Consider the following 21,733-nt stretch of genomic DNA (forward strand, 5'->3'; position numbering starts at 1 on the left):
GACCAAACTGTGCAGCTCTGCAACTGCAACCTGGTCCATCCTCACCCTTCTGCCCCCAACCCTCGCCTCCTTGTACCCCCAATATGTTTTTCCCAATAAAAAATATTTTAAAAAATGTCTAAACATTTTTTACGGAAGGCCTCTATTTCCCAGAAAAATATGTTATTGGCTCAGAGTAAGGACTAGAGGAGGTGTTGCAGGTACGAGAAAAGAAGTTATGAAGTAAACATCTAAGTTGCAAGAGTGAGCAACCTATTTTCTGGAAAAGATCATTACATAAATATTGCAGAATTTGCAGACCATGTGGTCTCTATGTCAACTTCTCTGTATTATGAGCCCAAAATATGCATCGTTATTTGCTCTGTGACTTCAAATCTTTACAACTGCAGGGCAAAAGAAAGCAGACAGTGAATAAGTGAATGAGTAAGGCTTTATTTAAAAAAAAAATTGGAGGTGGGCCAGATTTAGCCTGTAGATCATAGTTTGTCTCTTGCTGGTAGAAGAATACGGACTGGACTTAAAGAAGGAGAGTGAGATTGATGGCATTACTGAGTGAGAGTCCACTTGACTTTCTTTTTAGGCCCTTTTAGTATCTGAGCCATCTTCCTAACAGCATATCTCTGTTCGTCAGGATTTTAATGGAGCTCATAATCTGAGATGATGCTAAATATATGCACTGAATATAAAAGTCCACCAAAAGGATAAAAGCACATCCGTGGCCTTTCTAAGAAGATGGCGCTGAAAGTGAAGAAGGAAGCCCCTGCCCCTCTCAAAACTGAAGCCAAAGCAAAGGCATTAAAGGCCAACAAGGCAGTCCTGAAGGGCGTGCACAGCCAAAAAAAAAAAAAAGATCTGCATGTCACCCACCTTCCAGTGGCCTAAGACAATGAGACTCCGAAGGCAGCCCAAATACCCCAGGAAGAGCGCCCCCAGGAGAAACAAGCGTGACCACTATGCCATCATCAAATTTCCTCTGACCACTGAGTCAGCCATGAAGAAGATAGAAGATAAGAACACACTTATGTTCATTGTGGATGTCAAGGCCAACAAATACCAGATCAAGCAAATTGAAGAAGCTTTATGACATTGATGTGGCTAAGGTCAACACTTTGATTAGGCCTGATGGAGAGAAGAAGGCCTATGTTCGACTTGCTTCTGACTATGATGTTTTGGATGTTGCCAACAAAACTGGGATCATCTAAACTGAGTCGAACTGGCTAATTCTAAATATAAAGTTTTCTCACCAAAAGAAAAAAAAAAAGAAGATCCATGGCATTAAATCTCTGCCTTTCAACTAAGAAGGCAAGGAAACTATTTAGGAGCATTTCTAGTCACAAATTATTCACTCACTCATTAGGTCTAAATTGTACAAGAGGAGTCTGCCCATTTTTCCCCCCATGGAACAGCTGTTGGATTTGAACCATCTGCCACTGATTTGGCAGTGTAATTCCTTACCCACTAGGCCAGCAAAACTGCCTCACAGATGAAGAATAGATACTTTGAAACTTAACTTGATTTGAATGCTTTAAAATTTCCATTCATGTGGATCATTTTATTTCCAGACTAGTAATAATTAAATTCTTAATAAAAAACAAAACCAGGTAATATTGGGGGGGGGAGAACCTGTAAGATTTATTCTATTGAAAAAAATCACTACAAATATTATTTTTTCTTTAGTAATCTACTGACCTCGCCAAAGTACTGAAGAGCAATGATGTCAGTCTGGAGACTAAAGTGCACCTGATCCAGGCCATTTTTTGTCTGGATCCATTTGCAATTTTTTGCTATGCATTAACAATGACTAGGGATGATAGAAGGAGAATTGATGACTTTGTGTTGTGGTGCTAGAGAAGAGTATTAAATATACCATGGACTGATAGGAGAACAAACAAGTTCATCCTGGAGATGGTGAAACCAGGCTGCTCCTTGGAAGCAAGGATTCTGAAGCTCTGTCGTACATTGGCCCTGTTGCAAGAAGTGACCAGCCCTTGAAGAGAGACATCATACTTGGGAGGGTAGAGGGACAGTGCAAGACAGGAACACCCTGAATGAGATGGACTGACTCAGTGACTAGGGTAAATGGGGTTAGGTGTGTCAGAAACAATAAGGTTAGCTCAGAATACAGCAGGGTTCAGAGCTGTTGTACATAGTTAGGGTCGCTGTGAGTCACAAGTGACTCGATGGCATCCAACAATGAATAACAACAAATCTACTTTTTAGCTGAAGGAATTTATCAAATATTCCTTTATTTTAGAAAATAAAAGCTGCTGGTTTAAACTAGTGAATAATGAAAATTCTAGCTATAGAAGTGAGAATGATAAAAATCTATTTGAATGTTGTTGTTGAGTCTGGTCTAGCTATTGTTGTTAAGTGCTGTAAGGCAGACCTGACCCATAGCTGACCCTCTAGTGGATCTGCAGAGGCCAGTACACTGCATGGGAGGAGACTGTTCATGATTCTCCTATGTCTATTAAAACTAGAAACTGCTACAAAGCAGCTAGTTTACCTCACTTCTCCTTTAACCTACTATTTTTAGATGTTGTTTTCAACTCATAAAAACCCTATAGCACAACCCTTGAATTGAGTAGAATTGCCCCAAAAGGTTTCCTAAGCTGTAGTCTTTATATCTGCCTGATATTCTCCACTTCCAGTCAAAATACGCCATGAAGGAAGTGCAACTAATAAGTCCTGAAAGCTGGTGTTCCTTAGAGGCAAGGATGGTGAAACTTTATCTCATGCACTTTGGACATGTTGTCAAAAGGGGCCAGTTCCATTTCACACTCCCTCCAACAGTGAATAAGGGTTCCAGCTTCTCCACAACCTCGCCAGCATTTGTAGTTTGCTATTCTGTTAAATTTTGCTATTTTGACTGGGGTGAGATGATATCTCATAGTTGTTTTGATTTCCATCTCTCTTAGATCTAGGGACTTTGAACATTCTTCACATGCTTGTGGCCATCTGAATGTCTTCTTTGGTGAAGTGTCTGTTCATATCCTGTGCCCATTTTTCAACCAGATTGTTTACTCTTAGGCCCGGGCAAGGAGGCCAGGGGGGAGAACAAGAATGCAGACTTCAGGCTGGATGGCCTTGCTTACAGTTGATAAGGTGGACAAACGACCTTGCCAACCTCGCTGAGCCAACAGTGGACTGTAAATCAAGAAATGGAATGCAACTCCCTTTTTCCTGAAGATCCCATTATAAAAACCCCATCCCCTCCCCCCAGGGTTTCGAATTCTCTGCTCTGTCCCTTCAGGACGGAAGATTTGCCCGGGAGCTCCGCTTGAATAAAGTTATATCTTTAAACCTCATCTCTCTTTCACTGACTTCTTTCAGGTATTTCGCTATACATCTACATTTATCTTGTTGTGGTGCTTGAAGGTGGTATAGCGCTTTCTCAAAAGTTACAAATAGAGGTACCATTTGACCCAGCAATTCCACTACTGGGAATATACCCCAAAGAGACCAGAACTGACATCCAAGCAGCTGCAGCTTTGTTCACAACAGCAAGGAGTTGGAAGCAATCTAAGTGCCCATTAACAAATGAATGGATAGAGAAATTGTGGTGTATTCACGCAATGGAATACTATGCTGCATTGAAAAACAAATAACTCATGCATTATTATTCACTATGGGTGACCCTGGAGGACATTATGCTGAGTGAAATATCTCAGTTACAAAGGGACAAATACTGCATAGTGCCACTGTTGTAAAACAGGACTGACGTTGGGGTTGGGGAGAGACTGAGAAAGGCAGGTTCAATAATGAATACTGCATTGAAACAGATAAGGGAGAGAACTGTTTAAAAGGGATATGTGATTAGGTATTTTTTGTCATGACAGGAGTCCAGAGGGAAGGCTGAATAGTGGAGTAGACCTGGGGGGAGGGATTGTAAAACAATGAAAGAATTTTTTTTTTCACTTTTCCAAGAGGGGAGTGTACTGGGGGAGGGAGGGTTGGGCGGGGAGAAAAGTGCAACAATGAATGAATGGAAATCCAAAGTCTCTGTAAATTTTCATTGATATGAATAATAATAATAAAAAGAGCCACCAGTTCTTGAAAAAAGCCATTATGCCTGGAAAAGCCATTATATTCAGCTTTAGAGAAGGTCCTCAATGAGATGGACTGAAAACAGTGACTGCAACATTGGTCTTGAGTTTGGTGGAGACTAGGAGGTTGGCAAAAGACAGGGCAGGGCAAAGTCTCAATTTGTTGTTCATTCGGTCACTACAAGTCTTAGCTACTCTACAACACCTAACAACAACAACAACTCTTTATATGGGCAGATCACCAGGTCTTTTCTCCTCTGAAGCCACTTTGGTGTTGCTGTGTGCCGTTGGGTTAGAGCCGACCTGTAGCTGACCCTTCTGCAGATTTTCAGAGGCAGCATATGGCACATGAGGAGACTGGCCATTCTCCACCTGGGGCAGGTGGTGGATTCAAGCTGCAAGTTCAAACTTGAAACCTTTTAGCTAAGAGTTAAGCACTTAACCATTATGACACCAGGACTTTTTTTTTTTTATGAGGATAATAGGTAAAACAATATATGGGGTTAGTAACAGAAATCAAAGGACAGGAGTCAAAATCTTCCCCTAGCCTTCAGTGGTTAATAAGTTTGCATATTTGCATACAATCATCTCTGAAAAGCAGTCCTCGTCCCTGCAGGACAAACCCATTGCTGTGTGAGTCAAGTCTAACTCCAGAGACGCCCATGTATATCACAGCAGGACTGTACTCTCTGGAGGAGACACTGGCTTGTTTGCCTCCCGAGGCCGCTCGAGGTGGACCTGAACCTCTAAGTCTTCAGCAAGCAGTCCACAGCCTTAACTGTGTGGCCTACTCAGGAACACAAACAGGCCAGAAGCCCTCAGATTTCTTTCCTTTCGTGACCAAGCTTCATCGGGATCTGCTCTGCGGTGGTTTACTCAGTGTGAAGGATCAAACTTACTCTCTAGGCTCCTGCAGCAGCCTCTCTGGATAACAGATGGCGTAGGGGCTGAGGTCCAGGCAGGTGTGGTCCACAGGTGAGAACGTCATGGCACTAACGAAACTGGCTTATCAAGCAAACTGGTTGCAACATCTCACCAGGCTTTGAGCCTCCAAGCAACAGAGCTAAGATTCCACAGGCTCTGATTTAAAGATAGAGCTCTTCTTCTTATGTTCATCCTGCATACTTTTTTTTTTTTTTTAAAAAAAAGATGATAAACAATGTTCACAACATTGATTTTAGGTGCTGTTAGGTGCTGTCAAGTCAGCTCTGATTCGTGCCGACCCTGGACATCAGAACAAAGCTCCCAGGTCCTGCTCGTCCTCACACTCGATGCTGCTCATGAACCGACTGTTGCAGTCACCGTCATTCCATCTTGTGGATGATCTCCCTCTTTCTCATTGACTGTCTACTCTACCCACCATGATCTCCCTCCTGATTACAAGCAAGGGAAAGGTCTTTTCATCCTGATTGCCAGAGGACACTGTGACAGTACTCTTGGTTTGTTTGATCTTTTCTGGCCCATGGTATAGTTAATGTTCTTCACGGATGACAAAATTCAAGGGCATCACTTGGGTCAGGTGCCCCTTAGCCTTTAAAGTACATCCTTGCTCATTTGCACTTTAAAGAGGTCTTCTATAGCAGATTTGCCCAATGATTTCTTGACTGTAACAGGGTGGAGCTAAGAAGAGGTCTTGGCTCTTTCTTGGTTCCTGTGTAAACTTGTGTTTTTAAGGAACTCTTAACAGTTTTCATGCCATATCACTGGGATTCTAAACAGACTTTTTACTCACAAGTAAATGCATTTTTATTAGAACCAGATACTTAGGTGTACTTGAAAAATGAAATTTAAATACTAAAATGCTAATACTTTTAAAATGGGTTTCAGATTAATGTAATTATTTCCAATTTACTTGACATTGTATAATCAGAAGAGTATGCTGCTCTTAAAATTTCACATACTTTCTAGAAGCATTTCACAAGGTAATCAACTCTCTAGCACTCCTTACAAAATAACCAAAAGAAAAGCTTTTAAGGAGGGTTACGAGTGTCTCTTCACTCTCTGGAGAACGTCAAGTGCAGAGGGCTGACTGTATATCCTCAGTGGTTTAGAAGGACAATCCTATTTGGAAGCTCACATGAAGCCAAATATTCTCAGGAGATCCTTTCACAGCTCTATAATTTAGTGATTTAATTCAGGAAACCCATGAATTTATTAATATATTTGGGGAGCTTTGTTATGACAGAAGAGGCAAGTTAACTAACTATCCTGGATCTAGACTTTCATATTCCTGGATTGCTTAATTTATCTATGTGAAAATAATTACAAACAGTTTACCTAACACGGCTATGCCAAGAAAAAATAAAAGATTAATGTGTAACTGTCAGAAGAGTTATTTAAGAGCCTTATTTCAAGGTCTGTTTCTTTCTCTTAAGTGGAAAAAATTCTCTGTAATGTATTATTAAAGCTATTCATATGATTTGAAGTATTTGAGAAGAGAAATGTTATGAATGTAAATGAAAAGTCTGTTTCTTTTATAAATGGAGTCATAAAAAATGTTGAGTCCATTCTTAGAGATGTAAAATGAAACCTGGACTTATATTCCCTTGGGAAAGGACACACAAATGATAAATGAACAATCTTTATGAGACAAAAGGTGAGAGACAGTAGTTGCATGTAGAAAAACATTGTCTGAATTCAGTTAACTTTAAAAATCTCCTTGTCTAAAAACACCAAGTGAAAATTGCTTAAGGGAAGAAAACTATGATAAAGGAGTCTATTCTTTCTGAAAGCACATTTGTAACAATAGGATGCTGAACAAATGCAGACTATCTAAATAAATTCATATTAATAACTACACAATAGATCATAATGTCATTAAAATGAAATAGAAATTTATAAAATAGAGGAAACATTTTCCCTTCTTTTGAGCAGGAAATTCAAAATGACAAAATAAAAACACAAAACAACAACAAAATTCTGATGGGTTTAAGTTTTACATTACATTATTGAATTATATGAAACCTAGTTCCAGAACAGACAAATGAAACCAAAAATATTTTCTAAAAAAACTTAGAGGACAGTTCATACTACAAATAATCGGCTTAGAGCAGCATGCATTAATTTTCCCCCAAATTCTCCAGAAGGAAGAAGATAATCACATCAATATTTGCCCTGGTTGGCAAAGAAAAATGTATCCTGGGATAACTGGAGAAAGGACTAAGAAAGCTGCACAAGCCATAGTGACAAAGGCAGATTCACTAATTCCTAAAAAAAAAAATCAAACCAGTTGGCTACTGAGTTGATTCTGACTCATGACAACCTGATGTGTGCCTGAACATAATAACTATGTTCTATATACAGTTTGTTGTTGTTGTTGTTTAGGTAGGCACCATCAAGTCAAGTATGACTCATAGCAACTGTATGAACAAAAAATATGAACCCTGTTCTCTCCTGCTCCTTCCTCACACTTCCTGACACACAAGAGTCCACTGCAGCAGCCACCATGTCAATCTACCTGCTTGAGGGTCTTCTTCTCCTTCACCGACGACCCTCCACCCTTCCTAACATCATGTCCTTCTCTAAGGAACAGCCTCTCTTAGCCATCTACAATTTACTGTTAACTGTTTTCAATAACTGGCTTTGTCTTCCTTCCTCCTTTCTTCCCTACCTCCTTCCTCCCTTCCTCCCGACCCCCTTCCTGCCTTCTTGCCTTCCTTCCAAGGTGCCTCTGGATAGACTCAAAACTCTGACCTTTAGGTTAACAATGTCATTCTTGTGTATCATTGAGTCAGAACCAATTCTGACCCTTCAGCAGGTTTTTCAGAGACAGTAAACTGCATGGAAGGAGATTGTCCATCTATCTTTCTCCCATGGAGCACCTGATGGATTCAAACTGAGTACCTCTGTGCTGGCAGCACAATTTCTAACCAGTGAGCCACCAGAGCTCCCTAGGTTTGCACCAAAGCACACTAATTGTTTGCACCATCCAGGGACCTTTTATTAAACTCCAGAGTGTCACTGCTACAGGCTTTATTCAGCATGCTCGGGTATCAGGAATCTTTTTGGTGACTTCCTCTCTCTCACTTTAGGGTTTCTGGGTAGTGGAAGCTCTGGGGGCCTCATCTGTAGAGAGCTGTGCTGCTAACCCAGAGGTGGCCCCTCAGTCAGTTCAAATTCACCACCAGCTCCGTGTCAGAAAGATTCGCAAACTCCTCCTGTATGATTTACACCCTCTGAAAACCCACTGGAGGGCTAACTATGCATTGGTTCTGACTCAACAATAAGTTTGGGGATTTTTTTTAGAGGCTAGTAGAAATGGTTTGTATAGGTTTACTAACATAAAAAGTTAGTAGTTCAATTCCACCCACTGGCACTGAGGAAGAAAGGAATAGAGACCTTCACCCACAGATGATCCAAGGAATAGCCTCCCTAAGCAACAAGTCCAAAGTATGAGAGCCGAATCTTCGCCATCTGTGCTATAGTGCGGTTAGATGTGGTAAAGCACAACTTCCCCACTGAGTTTTCCAGGCTGTCAATATTAAGGAAGAAGATCACCAAGTTTTCCCCTCTAGGGTTTCTCGTGGCTTCAAACTTCCGACTTTTCAGTTAGCAGTTGAGTGCTTAACTACTGTGGCACCAGGGCTTTTTCCATCAAAATTCCCCTTAAGAAAATCATAGTTTGGGGTTTTACAGTTGAGGTTATTGAAGTTCAGAAAAGTTCATTCCTGTGGTCTTATAATATCTCCGTCAGAAGTGAAGACCTAGTATGCCAGGCACTGCCTAGAATGTTAAGAATACAGTAGTGACAGAGAAACAAAGTCACTTGACAGGAATTTACATGTTTAGAGATACTGAACAACTTGCACTGCTTAGAGGAAGGGCTGAGATGCAAACTTAAGTCTAAATTAACCCTCTTCATTCCACTGATACCTCACAGCATTAAAGCAGGACTTGTGGATTGGGCAGTATTATGCTAAGTGAACTCACTCAGTCCTATACGGACAAATACTATATAAAACCATTATTGCAGAACGTGTATGAGGATCCAAGGCAGGGAGGGAGGGTAGAGGGGTGAAAATAGGGAGAGGGGGCTTAATCATAGGGTCTCATAATTTGATGGGTGGAGGGCGGGGTGGGGAAAGATCTGGTGTGAAAAAAACGTATACAAACTTTGTAAGTAATCCAGTATAAAATATTATAAAACAAAATGGTGAGTTTCTTAGGCAGCAAAGAGAAGAAAAGAGCAAGCAACATAAGAGAGAGAACAAGAATTCTCTCTGCAAGGCGGGAAGCCTGTTCACACCACAGTCCAGTCTCTCTGGGGAAGGTGACCATGCTGACCCTTCATGGATCTGAAGACGAGCCCAAGGGCATTGCTCCCTCAGCATCGTATCTCATCATGAAATGAGAAGGAATGGAAATCAATCTCCACTTAACATGCTTAAACTATTCCCAAGTGTGAACACTGTGATAATGTAATATTTATTGTATTTAAATTATTTATTTATTTATACATGCATTATTTATTTTGTAAAGATTACAAAATTACAATATTTACTATAGTGCCTGGCAAAGAAGTACTCAATCAATTATATGTATAACAGTCAGGCATCGAGTAAATAAATCTTATGAGAAATTACACATAATAAATAAACCGAGCACGTACTCACATATACACGTACACACACTCTTCTAATTCTGCCTAGTGTGTGGTGACACAATTTTCAAAGTTTACTTCACATGACTTAAACTACTAGTGAGTCTTCAGAGAGCATGTGTATACATGGACCCGCAGAATCAGACATAAAAACTGGTGGTTCAAGTCGTAGCAGATGAAATTTTCTCCGACACATCACTGAAAATGACAGCTGTCTTCTTTCCCATGAAGCCTGGGCCTTTCACACCCAGAACTACATCCCCAGGGAACTTCACTCCTGACTTGCCCTCCTAAAGGAAATCGACTGCTGACCAAACTACCCATTCATATTTGGTTTTATTCCACTACATGGGTGTAGATGTACACTTACATGAAAGTTACTGTGAGTCACAAAAACAAACAAACAAACAAAAAACAAAAAAACCACACACACAAACCAATCAATCCTGTGCACCCTTTTGGAAAAATAAAATTGCATTAAGTTAGACTTTCCTCATGCAGGTAGTCCTAAACAAAGAATAAAAGCTTTATAAATTTCGAAACACCTGACCTACTAAAAATGTAACGATTTAAGAAACCAGAGAGAAAGTCCAAATACTTTGTACTGGGAAATACCTGCTTAGGTTTGCCTGAAATCCCAATATGAATTAAATATGTAATTTCAATATTAACACGAGCATCACATATTTTCAGTATTATTAGGCAACACAATTCTTTGTGCTTAAATTTAATTAAACAATACAATCTGTGAAATCTTGACTTAAACCATTAATGTGATTGTTTGGTCATGAATGAATATTTAGAACTTTAAAAGCAAAATGCAATGGCTCAAGCAATTAAAAAAAATTCATTAAACTCTATTTTTTTATAAAATATTAAACCATGAAGTTACATCTTTTAACATCCACATTTGTTACTAATATTGATGAGGCTAGTAAGTTTATTTTTAGTCTTATACAGCCATGTTGTTGTTGCTGTGTACTGTAGAGTCAGAGCCATAAGTAAGGCAGTTAATCGCACAAAAGGAGATTGTGCACATTTTTCCTGTGAAGTGGCTGGTGGCCTTAAGTGTGTGTCTTCAGGATTGCAGTGCAGCTTCTTGCTACTAGGCCTCCAGATTTCCCTGAATGCTCATGCTCTATTTTTACATGAAGTTAAAAATTGTCAACATTGGAGGATCCAATGTTTTTACTTGGCAATAAATGTTTTTTATTTGGGGGTTAGTTGCTACCTACAATACATCTGTACAAAAATGTACATATTGGGTTGTGGTCCAGAATTTCTTGCAGGTGATCATTACACTAACGCATCAGGTAAAACCCCAGCAGACAGTACTGTCAGCTGGCTGATTCTGTCCTGCCACCTACAGGGGACATTTCTCCAAGGGTGTCTTCTCCTGGCTCCTTCATTCACTGTTTTTGCTTTCTCTGGAAACTGGAGACAAAATACATCTCCCTTTGTGTCTCTCCACTGAGAATCAAATTATAAATATGATTAGGAAATTAGGAACTGGCTGACTTTAACTGATGTTAAAGTAAACATATTTATTTACTTTCTTCAGTTTAGAATGTCCAAAGTCCAAATTCAGGGTGGCAACTCTAGGGTCAGGCCCTGTCTGTTGGCTCCAGGAGAAAGTCCTTGTCACCTCAGCTTCCGCTCCTTGGGGATCATGGCAATCTTCATGTGGGTCGGCATCTATCTTTTTTTTCAGCTCTGCTTGCTTAACGTGTTCTTTTTACACTAATCTGACCTCATTAACATAATAAAAAAATCACTTTTCAAATGGAATTATAGTCACAGATACACAGGTTTTTGGATTTTATATCCTGATTTTTGGAGGACACAATTCGATCCATAATAGGGCTCTTGAGAAACACATTTCTATTAAAAATTAAACATTTTATTCCTAATAGTGGAGCTCTGGTGGCCTAGTGGCAAAAAAAAACTTCACTGCAATCCCAAAGGCATGAGGTTCAAGACCAACAGCGGTTTTAAGGAAAAAGGATGGGCAATCTCTTATTGTGAGATTAAATGCTACACTGAAAACCCACTGGAGGGCCAGGTACAGATCAGTTCCAAACACACAGTACACAAAAACAATGATAACAACATTCCTAATAATCAACCCAACTCAACTCATTACCACTGAGACAAAGCCAACTCATAACTGACCTACCAGTGGGTTTTCAGAGACTGTAAATTGCATGGGATAAGAATGTCCATATTTCTCCAATACAGCAGCTGTTGGACTTGAACTGCTTACTTTTGGGTTGGCAGTGCAAATCCCTAGCACTAGGACACCAGAGGACTGAATTTATAGAATACAAAATGTAAAGACCTGTGTAAGTTGAGTGCACTTGCTCTAACTCATCACTCAAAAGGCAGAGAACAATGTGAGTGCCACAGCAGATTCGGTACCTGAGACTCTGGAACAGCTTCACCTTCTGGGGCTGCTATGTGTTTCTCACTGTTTTCTTCATCCTGTTCAAGTTCTTAAAAAAAAAAAAAAAAGGAATAATTTTACACAAATCATCATTAGAAAAATGTTTCAAATACTTTTTTTTTTCAAATAATTGTCTTTCAGACAGCAAGTTGCCAGAACAAAAAAAAATCAAATTCTGGCAGACACATAAAAGGTAAATATCAGTACTACGTTTTTTGGCATTCAGATGAAAAATTAATATTACTGAGTGTTTCTCATGTATTTGGTCTCATTTGTTAATTTAACACCAGTGGAAACATTCTTGTTGTGTGCCACTGAGTAGACTATGACTCATAGTGACCCTATGGGCAACAGCTCTGAACACTGTGTTATTCTGTGTCTTCCTCACCAACTCTGACACACTTTAGCCCACTGTTACAGACATTGTGCTAATCTATCTCACTAAGGGCTTCTTCTCTTACAGTGATCCTCCAACTTTCCAAGCATGTCCTCCAAGGACTGACCCCTCCTTACAACATGCCCAAAGTATGTGAGATGAGGTGTTGCCATTCTTGTGTCCAAGGAGCACTCTGGCTTCATTTTCACCAGGACAGATCTGTTTGTGTTCCAGTGGAAATACACTGCAGTTTCCACCTTACTCCATCTAGATATTTTCATATCAGTATGGAGTTTACTAAAGTAAGAGTAGGTTATACATGAAGGCTTCTACCAATTTCACATAAAAAGTTAAGGTTGCATAGTGGAATGTACTTGGGGTGGTGGGAGGGGTGTGGGGGGACTGTGTACCAGGGTAGGAGTGTTTCTTTTACTTTTGAAAGAGAGGAGTGAACTGGGGGTGGGGGGGGGGGGGGGGATGGGTGGGAAGAGAAGTGAAGCAATGAATGAATGGAAATCCAAAATCTCTGTAAATTATCATTAAAATTATTTTTTAAAAAACACTAATATGGAAGGATCAGGAAGAGAAAGATAATTCAGTGTAAGAGACTGATAATTAGGTACTACAACAATCAGGAGAGAGAAATCATGAGATGGATGTCATGGAAACCAAGAAAAAAATAAATCAAGAAAGAAGGGGAAAAAAAGAAAAAAAAAAAAGAAGGAGATAATGCAAAAGAAAGACACTCCAATATTAGATTAATTTTTATCTCAGCAACTATTAAAAATGTAAGGAGGGAGCCTAAAAAAAACAACAAAAAACTAAAAACAACAAAAATGTGTTAATACTGTTTTGTTGGGTGTAACTGAGTCTATTTTAACTCATATTGACCATTTGTGACAAAGAACTATAGCCTATGGTTTTTTGGCTGCAACCGTTATTGCAGAGATCCCTAAGCGTTTTTTCCTGTTAAGCTGTTGAGTGAGTCTGAACTTCAAAATTCTCAGGTAAGTACTATGGTGCCACCAAGGATCCTTACATACATTTGTATGTATATACAAATATACAGCACAAACATATATGCATATTGTTGTTGTTGTAACTTTCAAGTCAGAACCAACCCACAGCTGGCCCTCAGGAGAGTTTTAAGAAGCAATAAATCACATGAGAGGAGACTGCCCATCTTTCTCCTCAAGATCAGCTGGCTGGTAGATTCAAATCACATACCTTTGGGTTGAAAGCTCAATTCTTTACCACTAAGACACCAGAGCACCCTTGTTGTTGTTGTTGTTATGTGCTGTCGAGTTGCCTGCAACTCATAGCAACCCTATGTACAAAAGTCCTAAACCCTGCTCTATCCTGTGCCAATCCTATTGTCTCTGACACACCTATCCACATTACCTCAGTTACTGAATCAATCCATCTCGAGGGTCTTCCTCTCCTGTGCTGTCCTTCCTTCCTCCCACACATGGCATCCCTCTCCAAAGGTTGGTCACTCCTTATAACATGTCCAAAATATATCAGACGAATCTTCAAAATCCTTGCCTCCAAGGAACAGCCTGGTTTAACCATCTACAGGACAAATCTGTTCATTCTTTTAGTAGTCCATGGTATATTCAATACTCTTCTCTAACACCACATCTCAAAGGCATCAATTCTCCTTCTATCATCCCTAGTCATTATCCAGCTTTCTGATGCCTAACAAGTGACTGCAAAGACCATGGCCCAGAACAGGTACACCTTAGTCTCCAGACTGACATCATTGCTCTTCAGTACTTTAGAGAAGTCTCTAATAGCAGACTTTTCCATCGCAATATGTCTTTTAATTTCCTGGCTGCTGGTGCCAAGAGTGTTAATTGTGGAGGTCCTTTACATACATAGAAATATTGCTTTTACTGGAAGTTTAAGTTTTATATAATACAGGAAGCATAATGGTTTATATCTGGATTGCTTGGTGCATTGTCACCACAAAGTTCCTAACTGTAGAGTTTTGAACTCACTTCTATAGTTCCACAGGATCACTTTATCCAATACCTTATCCTTTTTGCACTGGAAAAACAACTCTTTACACAATCTTTATTCCAGTCTCTCCCTAATTCAATCTAATCTGGAAACAAGTGCTCAGAAAATAAGTCTCGGAAAACATAGGAACAAATTCATGACCATACAAAGTTTAGCAGATGATATTTCCATCTGTATGTACTTTGAATATATCCATGTGCATAACATAACCATGAGGGAAAAGTTATATAAACTTCTTAGTGAAGACTAATCACTCTGAGAAAATGAGTTACTGGGCTTGGGGCTCCAAAACCATTGCCTAAAGGCATACAGAAGTGAATTGGTACAGAGGTGAACACAGACTATAAAGACATTATTGTACATCATACTTTAGTGAAAAGCAGCTGGAGAATTAAAAACTTGGGATCAGCCAGTCATCTAAGATGTAACTATTGGTCTCTACTTGGAACAAAGAATTTCTAAAAATCAAAATGCACAGAAACAATTAGTTCAAAGGGCTAATGGATCATTGTTGCTGTTATGTGCCATTGTCACTATTATATGTTGTTGTTATGAATCCACTATAACTCAAAGTACCACTATGAACAACAGATCTGAACCTTGTCCTGTCCTGCATCATCCCCACCATTTCTGGTAGACCTGAGTCCACTGATATACTCACTGTGTTAATCAAGCTTCTTAAGGGTCTCCTTCTTTTTCTCTAATCCTCTAACTTTTCCAGTATGGTGTTTTTCCCCCCCCAGTGACTGGTCCTTCCTGACAACATGACCCAATATGTGAGATGAAGTTTCACCATCCTTGCTTCCAAAGATCATCTTGGTTGTATTTCTTCCAAAACAGACAGGTATGCTTGTTCTTTTTTGGTAATCTAGGCGATAGTTAGTACTCTTTGCCAAAACCCCTGTTCAATGGCATTAATTCTTCTTTGGTCATCATTATGGACCATGATAATCTCAATTCCACCACCCTGAGACTAGAAGAACTAGCCGGTTCCCAGTTATCAATCCTGACCACTAATGGGGACCATAATAGAGGGTCCTGCATAGAGGAGGAGCAAATGTAGAGCAAAACTTAAAATCATTAAAACAGTAACAAAAGCTAGTCTTATTGGGCTGACAGAGACTGGTGGACCTACTGAGACTAGAACACTTAATCATCCTTCAATCCCGGAATTAAATTCACCCTTATGGCTGAACTCTCAAGTAACAAACGACCTACAAGGTGAACAGTAATACCAGGGAGATATCAAATTCTAATTCTTATAACAATCAACTACAGAAGATTTTTTTAAAATATGGGAGTATTCCCCTGGGTATAGAGTGCAGAAGGCAGGAATGAATGAATGAATGAATGAATAAATGAATGAAAAAAACAAACAATAACATTGGAAAGAACACTCTTAAATTGTGGGGGCCTCAATCAATGTCACGCAACAAAAAGTATGACTTTATAAATGGAAACATTAAGTTCCTCTCAATTCACAATAAAATTTGAAACCAAGTATACCAAGGACATAAAAATAAGCAGTATATGTTAGCTTGTGTGTTGCTTACCGCCCCGTCTGACTTTCTCTGCTCATTGAAGGTCTTCCTGAGCACTCTTGTTGCTATGTACCTTTGAGTAGGAACTGATTCACAACTGATCCCCCAGCAGGATTTCAGAGGCAGTAAACCACATGGAAGAAGACGGTCTGTTTTTTACCCTTGGACCAGCGGGAAGATTTAATGTGTGTCTTCGGCTGGCAGTACAACTCCTTATCACTAAGTCACCAGAGTTCAAAGCTCTGTAGCTTCTCCTCATCTCCAACTTCACATTGGTATGAAACACCAAAACATGTATTACCTGCCTCTGAGGCTAGCACAATCATTGGTTACTTTCTCTTTATACAATTTTCTTTTCCATTTTAACAAATATTAATTGAGCATCTACTATATGCTGGCATTGGGATGACACTTATGAGAAAGACAGGCAAGGCCCATGCGTCACATAAATGTGCTAGAGAGATAGCCAATGATCAATAAGTACTGCTACAATTAATACTAATAACTTATAAGGCAGAACAATTAAAGGGCATAAAAAGAATCTTAAAGGAACAAATGCAAACAATGAAAAAACATTAACACTGAGAGGGAGAAAATGTTAAAGAGGTGACCAAGGATGAGCTGAGGTGGCTCTACCCACTGCAGAAGTGACTATGAGAATGCCAGGGGAGAGCAAAGGCCATGGCAAACCTGGATTGTCATGGGCAACCTGAGAACATGGGGAACCAGTAAAGGATTCTAAGTAGACAGCTGTACCATTCAGTGTGTATTTTCAGAAGTCTTTTTGACTTCTTTGTGCTCAATGAACAAGAATGAAGAGGGAGGCCAGTTAGGTGTCTGGTGCTGTTGGCCTGGGAAGGGATGACAGTGGATCAGATGGGCAACGGACTAGAAGTTCATGGAGGATGTAAGCTGCATTTGTAGACAGAATGAGCATGACTTGTGAACGAACTGAAAACAGATGAGAGGGATGAAAGGGAGACAGGAGAGCAGAAGTGATAATTTATTCCTTGTATTCACTCTACTATTTATTCTTTTTTACCTTCTTAAACAAAAGCAGGTCAAAAACACACGAACCTAGCTGACAAGTGAGCAGTACTTACAAGCTATACTTATGCATTCAGCTTTCAGTATTTATATGTTTTAAAATATTATCTTCTCTCCTATGTATTTTTAAAAATATATTTTTATCTTGTACCTTTTGCTTTTGTATACCTTTTATGCCTACAGTGTGGTATTTTCCATGGAGCATATCTATATTGCTATACAGAAAAAAATACAAGCTCTGTAAATGTGAACTGGGGTGAAAAACGTATTCTCAAGTGGCCAAAATGGCACCACTTGACCATACCTACCTATATAAGCTATTAGTCTTTAAATAATCATGAATAGAGAAGGTAGGGAAATTCTTTTCAACTTCACAAATAACTAGTAATGTTCCCACCAACTGAGCTTTTAAAGGCCTGGTAGATAAAGTGGTTATGTGGGTAGATGCTTTTCTTCTATTTTCAGCAAAAAGTTCCATTCACACTTGTTCTGGTTAGAAGGAAACTTGGGAATAAAGAAAAAGACACATGCTTACACTGAAAAAGTAAAGGCAAGAACACAAAATGTAAAAGAAATTATAGTATATATTCCTGGTGGGCAATCAGATAATATACTTATGCAAAAATAACTTCATCTAAAACACCAAAGATACATTGGCATTTAATTGAGGCTTTATTTTAATTCTTTGCTTTTCAAAGTTTTCATTTAGAACACATTCTGTAATATTTTGGTCTATTCATGAATTTTTACTGGCATTTAACTCTTTTCTTTTTTTTTTCCTTGTTGTGTACCGTTGAGTTGGATCCGACTGGCACAAAAGATTTCCCCTCTTTCTCCCACAGAGCATCTGGTAGATTCAAACTGTGTGCCTTAGGGAATGCAGCACAGCTTGTTGCCACTAGGTCACTAGAGCTTCCTTACTCTTTTGTTTTTTAAAAAACAATGTTGTCGTTGAGTACCATGGAGTTAGAATGACCCAGAGCTGACCCTCCAGTTGGTTTTCAGAGACAGTTAACTGCAGAGGAGGAGACTGCCCAACCTATTCCCACAGAGCAGCTGGTGAATTCAAACTATATGCCTTTGGGATTGCAATGTAATTTCTTGCCACTAGGCCACCAGAGCTCCCCAAACAACAATATCGTAGGTATCTGTTCTATATCCTAGGATAATAAGAACAAAAAAGATACCTCTACCTAGAGTGGAGCTCTGGTGGCCTACTGGTTAGGAGCTGTACTGCCAACTCAAAACCAGACAGTTCAAATCCACAAGGTGTTCACTAACTGCTCTTCCAGAAAAATACGGGCAATATCTTGGGCACTTTATAGCCTCTGAAAACCTACTGGAAGGTCAGCTGTGAGTTAGTCAGGACTAGAAATCAGTTCTGACTCCCCAGCAGTGAGTCTGGTGTTTGTTATTTTGTTTTGTTTTGTTTTTATATACTTAAAACAATATAATCTCAGGTAAAATAACAAACCCCAAACTCACTGCTGTGGAGTCAGAACTGATTTCTAGTCCTGACCAAGTCAAAGCTGACCCTCCAGCGGGCTTTAAGAGGCTATAAAGTGTCTGGGACACTGCCCAGTTTTTTCCTAGAAGAACAGCTGGTGGGTACTTGGTGGATTTGAACTGCCTGCTTTTGGGTTGGCAGTGCAACTTCTTACCACTAGGCCACCAGAGCTCCACTGTAGATAAAGACATTTTTTATTCTTAGTATACTATAGAATGAGGAGAAGCGTGGCATTAGGCTTGGTGGACGATCTATCAACAATCTGCGTTATGCAGATGACACAACCTTGCTCGCTGAAACTGAGGAAGACCTCATGCACTTACTGCAGAGGGTCAAGGACTGCAGCCTTCAATATGGACTGAGGCTCAATGTCAAGAAGACAAAAATTCTCACCACTGGACCAATCGGTAGCATCAGGATGGATGGTGAAGAGATTGAGATTGTTCACAGCTTCAGTTTGCTCGGCTCCACGGTTAACACTCTTGGCACCAGTAGCCAGGAAATCAGAAAACGTATTGCGATGGGAAAGTCTGCGGCTAGGGACCTCTCCAAAATACTCAAGAGCAACAGTGTCTCTCTGGAGACTAGGGTCTGCCTGATACAGGCCCTGGTTTTTGCAATCACTTGTTATGTTGGACAATGACTAGGGAGGATAGAAGGAGAATTGACGCCTTTGAGCTGTGGTGCTGGAGAAGAGTATTGAATGTACCATGGACTGCCAAGAAAACAAACAGATTCATCGTAGAGAGGATTAAACCAGGCTGCTCCTTGGAGGCAAGGATTCTGGGGCTTTGCCTGACATACTTTCGACATGTTGTAAGGAGAGACAGGTCTTTGGAGAAGGACATCATGCTGGGTGGAGTAGAGGGACAGCGCAGGAGGGGAAGACCCTCTATGAGGTGGACTGATTCAGTGACTGGGGTACTCGGGATGGGTGTGTCAGGGGCAATGAGATTGGCACAGGATAGAGCACAGTTTAGGGCTGTTGTACATAGGGTCGCTATGAGTCGCAAACGACTCGATGGCACATAACAACAACAACAACAACTAGAGCATAGACCAGAGAGAGCAATGAATAACAATTACAAGATTGATATTTGAACACAATTCTTATGGTTTGTCTGGTTTTGAATTTATTATTTTGCCAAAATAATTGGCTAGGCTACAATCATGCAAGGGACTGATGTATTTCTTATGCAAAGGAAATTAAAGTATAAGAACCTTGTGTGATTACTAAGCCTACTAAGGGACTATCAATTTTGCTATTCTGCTTGATTTAAAAGGACATGTCCCTTTATGATGTTGAGAAATCTTGCTATTATCAAGAAGAGTTTGGAGGAGAGTGCATCTTTAGCACAAGGCCACAGGATCCTTGTGCTGAGAACCTCTTAGACCCAGGAGATAGCTGTAATACTGGATATTAAATAAAGCAACAAAAGATGATTTGAGACAGTGGTGGCAATACCAGTGGTAAGGACCAAAATCCAACCATCAGAAGGCTCCAGTGGCCTTCCTAGACAATGGACTGAAGTGGGTATAATTAAGTTGCTGACCCATAGAGCAAGAGAACTGTTTACTACTAGGCAAGAGGCTTGCAAATTGAGTTAAAGCCAAATGAGCTGTTCACACTTGCCCTTGTCTTTCCAATGTTAGACTCCCAATTAATCATGAGGCTAGGCTGGGGCTTAAGGGCAAAAGTTCACATAGAGCCTGCCATTGGCATGGACAAGAAGGGACTGAGAACTAAAACAGTTCTGAAAGGAATCCTAATCAAAGAACTCTTGTCTACTGAGTTGTTTCTGTTCTTTTCAAGTTGATTTGGATCCTGAATTGTATCCTGCATGTGAAAATCTCCTGCAAAAATATTTTTAAAGTGTTAAAAAGAAAAGACTCAGGAGCTTTGGTGGCATAATAGCAAGAAGCTGTGCTGCAATCCCAAAGGTGTGTGGTTGAATCCACCAGATGCTCTGCTGGAGAAGGAGGGGCAATATACTCCTGTGCCAGTTCGATTTGATTCAATAGCACACACCAAGAAAGAGAAATAAAAGCAAAGACTCACTTTGAAAATTAAGGTGGACTTGACTTATGGTTGCCTACTGGGTATGTGAAAGCTTGACAATGAATAAGATCAAAGAACAACTGATGCCTTTGGGTTATGATTCTGGTCAACAATATGAAATGTACCATGAACTTCTACAAAAATGAAGAAATCTGTTCTGAAAGAAGTGCAGCCAAAATTATCCTTAGAAATTAGGCTAGCAACACTTTGTCTCATGTACTGTGAGCATGTCATCTGGAAGGATTAGTAGTAGTACCTGGTGAAAGATATCATGCGTGGAAATGTAGAGAGTCAATGAAAAAAGATGAAGACCCTCAGTGACATAGGCTTACACAGTGGCTGTAATAATGTGCTTACACATAGCAACAGTCGTGAAAATGACACAGGGCTGAGCAATGTTTCATGCTGTTGTCCATGAGGTTGCTATGAGTTAGAACCAACTTGAAGGCACCTCACAACAACAACATCCCTGATGAACTCATATTTTTAAATACTGTGTATGTGGTCTATGTGGTCATTGTAATGAAGTTTGGAACTCAGGAGAGAAGGACGGAGTGCCACAAGGAGTTTGGGTGGTGTGATAATTTGTAAAAAGTTAAAGTGGATGTTTATGTCTGACATCCACCTCATTAAAATCAGCTTTGTGCTAATGAGGATCATAATTCTCACCCCCTCTTCTGACATTAGATGAGTTCCACTACTCCTATTAAGGTTACATACATGACAGAGGCAAAGGACTAGATTAGCATAACAGCAAACTTGGGATATATAAATTCAGTCCTGTGGGTCTAGTTTATCCTCAACAATTCTCCTACATTTATGTCAAATCTTTAAAGACCTCAGAATTTGTTCACAGAGTAAGAACTAAGAATAGGCAGTTAGGAGACTTGGCAGAGTAACCTAGTATTGTATCTCAATCTGCATAAGGGAAAGATACTCAAAGTTCTGGCAGACATTTAATCTTAGCACCGTGATGAAGACAAGAGAGACTTCTCTTTACTTATAAATAACATATTTTCTTGGAAAATTATGATTCCAAGAATGAATTTCACTAATGGTTTTCATATACCACTTGAGAACAAAAACTTGTTTA

At 39.7% G+C, this 21,733-nt stretch overlaps 1 protein-coding gene across 1 annotated transcript in view; it reads right to left on the reverse strand.

Moving 5' to 3' along the window:
* The window catches only part of RAPGEF5 (Rap guanine nucleotide exchange factor (GEF) 5), a 325,340-nt gene that overhangs the window by 134,424 nt on the left and 169,183 nt on the right, over window positions 1–21,733 (reverse strand). Inside the window, exon 8 of the mRNA XM_006880289.1 lies at window positions 12,064–12,137. Within this exon, the coding sequence (XP_006880351.1) occupies window positions 12,064–12,137 (74 nt within the window). The remainder of the gene's footprint in view (window positions 1–12,063; window positions 12,138–21,733) is intronic.

Source organism: Elephantulus edwardii, unplaced genomic scaffold, assembly GCF_000299155.1.
Source record: "Elephantulus edwardii isolate Elephantulus edwardi_28Jun2011 unplaced genomic scaffold, EleEdw1.0 scaffold00007, whole genome shotgun sequence".
In the NCBI taxonomy this organism is placed as follows: domain Eukaryota; kingdom Metazoa; phylum Chordata; class Mammalia; order Macroscelidea; family Macroscelididae; genus Elephantulus; species Elephantulus edwardii.